The sequence below is a fragment of the Felis catus genome, chromosome A1 (genome assembly GCF_018350175.1).
Source record: "Felis catus isolate Fca126 chromosome A1, F.catus_Fca126_mat1.0, whole genome shotgun sequence".
Lineage (NCBI taxonomy): Eukaryota > Metazoa > Chordata > Mammalia > Carnivora > Felidae > Felis > Felis catus.
The window spans coordinates 174,407,144-174,414,223 of NC_058368.1; the positions used below are offsets into that span (position 1 = coordinate 174,407,144).

Consider the following 7,080-nt stretch of genomic DNA (forward strand, 5'->3'; position numbering starts at 1 on the left):
GAAGAAGCTGGGGAGATCCTTCTCCGCTAGGCCCTCTTGCCTCCATCCTGTGCCCTATTTTAGACCTGTGGGTAATTACTTATTTAGCTTGTTGGCTCCGGCACTCGACCCGGAGCTCCCCGGTATACCGGCTGTGACGCATAAGTGAAAAGAACACGCAGGCGGGAGTCAGGCAGCCAGCACCTTCCCTAGCCCTGTGACTTTGAACACCTTTCTGAACCCCATTTTCCATTTGCGCAAAGTGGAGGTGAGCGGGCCTATGAGGAGGGATTGTTTTAAGGTGTGAACAACAGAAGGCGGGCGCCCGGGACACAGAGGCTGCTCAGCCAATGCCAGTTCTCTCTGGTCTCCTTGAGAATAAGGCTTGCATCTTGCTAACCCTGTCTATCGCCCCTGCTCTTGGCACCTAATGAGTGCTCAGGAGAATATATCCATTCAGTGAATGCAGCTCCAGCAAAAGGAATTTTTCACCCTTATGAATTTTTAGGGGTGTCTCAAGCCCAATGAACCCTGAGTGAGGGATATTGCGCATCCCCTTTTCCAGATTCCGGCAGTGCTGGTCGAGGAAGTGCGCATCCCGCGCGAATCCGGGAGGGAGCCGGGCGGGTGAGGTCTGTACCTGCGAGGGCGCAGCCGGGCCTTGGGTTGCCGCCGCCGCCGCCGGCAGAGGGCGCCCCGGGCCCGCTGAGCTCGTGGCGCTGGGGCTGGGGCGCTCGCCCGGCGCGGGGCGCAGGCTGCAGTCCGGCGTTGACCGCAGCCCGCGACGCGCCCGCCGCCCGGGCGGAGCTTGAAGTGAGCGCCCTCGGGGCGCAGCGGCGCGCGCCTTGGAGGCGCGCCGCTGCGCGGAACCCTCTCGGAACGGTGAGTGCAGGCGCCGGCGGGGCACCCCTCACCCTAGTTGGGGGACACTTGGAGACGCAGGTCGGACGGACGCGGGCTGTTGCAGGGCTTGGTATGCGTGGGAGAGCGGGCAGGGTCCCTCCTTGCGTCGGTCTTTGGGAAGGGCTTGGGGTCGTGCCCGGTGGGTGTCCGGCCGAGCTGCGCTTTTTGGAGACTCGGGCTTACTTGGGGTTCTAACACAGGGATCTCTCTCGCGGGCCCTGTCGCATGCTGTTCGGGGGTCCGAGGGTCCGGGGGTTGGCGGGTAACCCAGGGCGTGCGAGCGCTCACCTGGGCGTTCCCCACCCCGTTTCGCCCGCGACATCACCCAGGGAACCACGTGCAGGCTGTCGCCCGCAACTCTGCCTGTCAAGCGAAGCCCGCCCCCAGGGCAGGGGAGGGGACGCGGGGGCGGGGTGGGCTGTGCCCCGCGGGAACCCGGCTGGCCCGTGCGCCCTCCGGTGCCAGCTCGGCTCTCTTCGCCTGGTGTTCCCACGGGCTCCCGGGAGGTAGCGGACAGTGCGGTGGAGAGGCGCAGAGCCCTGCCCCGAGGGGCCGGAGGCCACCCAAGGGGCGCCCGGGCGCTCGGCCCCGGGGGAAAGGCAGCGAGGAAGAGAAGCTGCCCAAGTGACTAGTCTTGGAGGTGCCCTCTCTCGAGGAGGAGCTGAACGCCCGGGAGCCCTTTTCCCGGGTGTCATTGGCTTGAACAATCTCTGGCCGCTGGAGAGGTAGGGCAGCGCCGGCTCTGGGGGACCTGGCCCGGGATCATTTTCCGAACCTGCCCCGCGATTTTTGCGCATCAGGAGCCAGACCCCGGCTGCGCGCGCCGGGCAGGACTCCGGCGCGCCTCCTGGGCGTTGTGGTGCTGCGGCGCCTAGCGAAGCCCGCTTTCGGAGCTCCGGGGGCTTTTGAGAGACACAACCTCGAGGCAAGGTAGGTGGCTCGCCCGGCGTTGAACTGGGGTTGATGTGGGTAAGGCTGCGATCTGCTCAAGGCTTGGCGAACGACCTTTGCCTTCTTTTTTGCTTTCTAGGGCGTATGGAGGGCTGCTGTGGAGCCAGGGACTTGGAGGAGTGAGGCGTGTATTTTCAGCTACACCTCAGAGAGGGGAGAATTCTGTCACCACCAGAGAGACAACCGCCCCCAAATGTGACCACGATTGACTAGATCCGCAGAGGCCTGGGAATCTCCGGATTGATAGCCTAGAATATGCTAAAAAGCCAGTGCTTTCCACTGGGAACTGAAGGGTCAGCTGGTGAATGCAACAGTGACCTGGAGCAAGGGAGTCAGAAGACAGTTCTAGAGAGCAGGGAGGACCTTCCAAGGGGCCGACTCGGGTGGCCAAGGGTAGGCTCCTAACCCGCGATTGTTGCAGCCCTCTGATGGGATGCTGGTGAGGTCCTGCGGCCCCGGGAGCCGGTGGGGCTGTGCGAGGGGCCGCCCAGTGGGTGAGAACTGCAGGTTTGACTGACCTCTCATCCCTGCTTAGGAACTGGAGGGTGTCAGAGCCCCCCGCGTGCACCCCCTCAGCAAGATGAGGACTCTGAACACCTCTACCATGGACGGGGCTGGGCTGGTGGTGGAGAGAGACTTCTCCTTCCGCATCCTTACAGCCTGTTTCCTGTCTCTGCTCATCCTGTCCACGCTCCTGGGGAACACGCTGGTCTGTGCGGCTGTCATCAGATTCCGACACCTGCGGTCCAAGGTGACCAACTTCTTTGTCATCTCCTTGGCCGTATCGGATCTCTTGGTGGCTGTTTTGGTCATGCCCTGGAAAGCAGTGGCGGAGATCGCTGGCTTCTGGCCCTTTGGGTCCTTCTGTAACATCTGGGTGGCCTTTGACATCATGTGCTCCACTGCGTCCATCCTCAACCTCTGTGTGATCAGCGTGGACAGGTATTGGGCCATCTCCAGCCCCTTCCGGTATGAGAGGAAGATGACCCCCAAAGCAGCCTTCATTCTGATCGGCGTGGCATGGACCTTGTCGGTACTCATCTCCTTCATCCCAGTGCAACTCAGCTGGCACAAGGCCAAACCCACAAGCCCCTCCGATGGGAATGCCACTTCCCTAGGTGAGACCACGGACAACTGTGATTCCAGCTTAAGCAGGACATACGCCATTTCGTCCTCCCTGATAAGCTTCTATATCCCCGTGGCCATCATGATTGTCACCTACACCAGGATCTATAGGATCGCCCAGAAACAAATACGGCGCATCTCGGCCCTGGAGAGGGCAGCCGTCCATGCCAAGAATTGCCAGACCACTACAGGTAATGGAAACCCCGCGGAGTGTTCTCAACCGGAAAGCTCCTTTAAGATGTCCTTCAAAAGAGAGACTAAAGTTCTGAAGACCCTGTCGGTGATCATGGGGGTGTTTGTGTGCTGCTGGCTGCCTTTCTTCATCTTGAACTGCATGGTGCCCTTCTGTGGGTCTGGGGAGACCAAGCCCTTCTGCATCGATTCCATCACCTTCGACGTGTTTGTGTGGTTTGGGTGGGCTAATTCCTCCTTGAACCCCATCATTTATGCCTTTAATGCTGATTTTCGCAAGGCATTTTCAACTCTCTTAGGATGCTACAGACTTTGCCCTACCACGAATAATGCCATAGAGACGGTTAGCATCAATAACAACGGGGCCGTGGTGTTTTCCAGCCATCACGAGCCTCGAGGCTCCATTTCCAAGGACTGCAATCTGGTTTATCTGATCCCACATGCGGTGGGCTCCTCCCAGGACCTGAAGAAGGAGGAGGCGTGTGGAACGGCCAGACCCTTGGAGAAGCTGTCCCCGGCCCTGTCTGTCATATTGGACTATGACACTGATGTCTCTCTAGAGAAGATTCAGCCCATCACACAAAATGGACAGCATCCGACCTGAGCTCTGAGATGAACCCTGCCAGACAGGCTCACCCCAAAAGCCGGAGGAGACTTTCGGTGGCTTGTTGTTAGGAAACTAAGGTGCGGTGAGGCCCTGAGACGTCAGGCAAGCCCCCCTCTGCTGCTTTCCCTCAACACACAACTAACTACGTTTTAAAATACATTCCAGTGTGTTTTCTGTGTTGTTCGTAGTGAATCAAAGAGGGACATATGTGAAGTGAACGTTCACGGGGACATGTCTTTGGCTCCAAAGTTATTTTTAGAAACTGGCTCTTATCTTAGGACTTAAAATATAGGGCAAAGAATCAACAGTGAACGGCATCGATTTAGAAAATTAATCCTTTCCAGGACGGAAGGAAATGAGAAGGGTTGAGTTTGCTGTGTACAAACAGGTGCTAACAGATGTCCAAGCAAAGTTTTCCGATTGTAAAGGTAGGTGCATGCCTTCATAAATTATTTCTGAAACATAATTAAGCCTTACAGTAGGAATGGGATTTTTTTTTTTCCAGACTTGAGAGATGCTTTGTTGATACTGGTTTTATTTATTTATTGTATTATGTGGGTATTTTTAATTTATTACAATAAATCTATATTTATCATATGTCATAGGATAAACTTATGAGTTATCTGAGACCTTGTTCGTCCATCTAAGTAGTACCTTATTGGCCAGTGAAATAAACACACAAACTCTCTGAGATGCTAAATGCCCGTGTATCACTTCCAGCAAAGACTGATAGGAAATGAAGCTGTGATAATTCCTTAAAGTTCATGGGCGTAAATAAATAAGAGGGGAGAATTGACAAATGCCGTGGATGTTTTTCTGGAAAGATTCTGAAAAACTTAGAAAGGCATAGCTACTACTGTGTTCAAATGTTTTTTAATGACAGAGACTTTCCCAGGAGAAAGATTTGCAGTTCTGTAAATATCTTTAATAAAAGCCAGCTTAAGAAGAACCCGACTTGAAACTCATGAGCTTAGGTGGTAATAAAAAGTATGTGCCACTTTGTATTTATGTAAAATAATTGGCCCTCTGTGTCTTTTCTCATTTCCATGTCAGATAGCTTTTCCGAACCAAACAAATTGCTGTCCTGGTTAAACGTGTGTAGTGAAGACAGTAGGTTTCCTTAACTCTCGCGTGACAACAGTCGCACCAATGGACAAAGGTCAAATCCTGCATTTCTGTCTTACCAGGTCAAAGCGCACCACTCAGTGGGGTGACTTTTTGTAGTGCTTTAATCTGAAATTAGAATTGATTTTTTTTTTTTCCTAGTCTAGATGTTAATAGTGTACTAACTAACGAATAGTGCCTCATTATCATCCTCGAGTTAGACACTTCTCTGGGTGGAAAAAACAGGAGACCCCTTCTGGGTGGGTGTGTTAAGTGCCCCGAAGCCATCAGTATCTCTTGACAAATGCTAGCTCCTTCTCTGTGCTTCAGAATCAAGTTCCTATCTCATCATCTCAACTGTATAAAGTATCAGTATAGAGTCTCTCTTGCCAGATACTCATTCACGTGGGGCGTTTCAAGAGGATTTCTTTGAAATGTTTACAAAGTATTGTTGACAAGCAATTTACTTAACATTTAGATGACATGGGTCACAAGAAATAAATTGACTGAAAAGTATCTCCTGCATCAGGTCCGTGTTATTTATGCATTGTGAATGTTTCTTCCTTTTATTGCCTGTATGCTTTCTTACATATAATAAAATTATTTTGTGAACTCAAATCAACCCTGAATGGGCTGTGTCGTCTTTGTTAAAAGTATTTTAAAAACTAGGCTCCTTCAGACCTACAAGTAAGAAAACATGAGCATTTTGGAGGATAACCTTACTTTTGTTTTTCTTTTTAATGGAAATTTCTCCTTGTTACGTAGGTCACATGTTGCCTCTGAATATTTAAACAGGAAATGTTTTTGATTTCGACTATATACTCTCGGGGTGTTTTTTTTTTTCTGTCATAAAACATTTTTTAAAAAGAAACTCTCCTCATGTGAGGGATTACTCTACTTTTCGTTTCACAGGTTTGAAAGCTTTCTAAAATCTCTGCTTTTTTCTTTCGAAGAGCCCAGAGATGTTAAGTAACATAAAAATCACAGAAAAAACTGTGGCTCACTGTGGGTTACGGGGACCCTCAGCTTATGTGGCAACCACTGTATTTATGGGTAGTGCTTGTTTTAAGAGTCAAACATAACAAGAATTTCTTTCTGGAGGAAATACACAGGTCGTGATGTTGGGCTTATCAAAATACCTTACGGGGCATATCCCTCAATCCTGCTTAACCTGCTTAGTTTTTTTTCATCCGGAAGAAGGAGAATGCCTGAACAGCAGGGGAATGTAGAAATTAAGGGTTAAGTTTATAATTTGGAACATCACACAACAGATGGTCTCTTTTTAAATTCCATATTTGCCTTCCCCAGGCTTTGGCATATAATGAACATATCTAGAATAAACACCATGAAGCATGATGCCTCTCCTCTCTGCCTCCTGGCTTTCTGGATATCTTTATTCTTTGCAGTTTGATTCTGTTCCTTAATGAATAGTCTGGCAGCACCAACTGTGACACTCAGGGTTGTCGTCGTCCAACCACCGGAACATGGCACAAAAGCCATCGCTGTTTATTTCCTCGGCAGAGCGAAAAAGACATGACATGTCTAGAAACGGTATTAAAGAACTGTAAAATTCAGTACACCGTGGATGAGACGGTACTTTGGGTTCCTGGCACGCAGGATTGATAGAAGTATCTTATGATGTATTGGTTCCCCTGGCAGAATCTTTCAGAGAATTTCAGAGAAGTGAAATCACCTGATGATTTTCATTTCATTTTTAGCTAACGTGATAAGGCTTAGCAATGCTAACTGTACGTGAAATACTTTAGCAAGATAGAGACAGTTGAGGAAAGGCGTGCTTTTTCCCTTTCTTTCTAAAAGAAGATGCCTTTCCTGGTCACATAGAGGCAGGACTTTTGCTGGTGATGGAACAACAGGGAGTCTTATGGAAGGGGGACCGAGCACAGGGCTCCAGTGGGTAGATGTGGGGCGTGTGTGGCAAAGTCACTGGTTTCTCTTGGGACCTACGCAGGCACAGTCTCCAAGGCTTCCTTGTCCTGATTTATTACCCAGGAGGAGCAAAACCTGTGCACCAGCTTCTTCAGCGGAGGGATCAACCCCCGGAAGCAAATCGATATGTAATCCAACTTCAGGGACTTTCTGAATTCTCCACTCTCGGCGGAGGGGCTCCGACGTGACTCCCGCCCCAGCTTGTTCCCGTAGCATTTCACCTCGATCATTCCACCCCCTGGGAGCCAGTTCACGGACAGGGGCCTGGAACG

At 51.1% G+C, this 7,080-nt stretch overlaps 1 protein-coding gene across 3 annotated transcripts; it reads left to right on the plus strand.

The window, feature by feature from the left end:
• The first annotated feature begins 739 nt into the window (after nt 1-739).
• Nucleotides 740-5,483, plus strand: DRD1 (dopamine receptor D1). 3 transcript variants are annotated; one of them, XM_023259460.2, is made up of 2 exons: nt 740-861; nt 1,913-5,483. In XM_023259460.2, the coding sequence occupies exon 2, from the start codon at nt 2,414-2,416 to the stop codon at nt 3,752-3,754; it is 1,341 nt and encodes a 446-aa protein (XP_023115228.1). In that variant the 5' UTR covers nt 740-861; nt 1,913-2,413; the 3' UTR covers nt 3,755-5,483. The 3 variants fall into 3 exon arrangements, with proteins under 3 accessions (XP_023115228.1, XP_019694226.1, XP_003981288.1); XM_019838667.3 differs by having other exon boundaries at nt 845-952; XM_003981239.6 differs by lacking the exon at nt 740-861 and adding an exon at nt 1,325-1,812.
• The last annotated feature ends 1,597 nt before the right edge of the window (nt 5,484-7,080 follow it).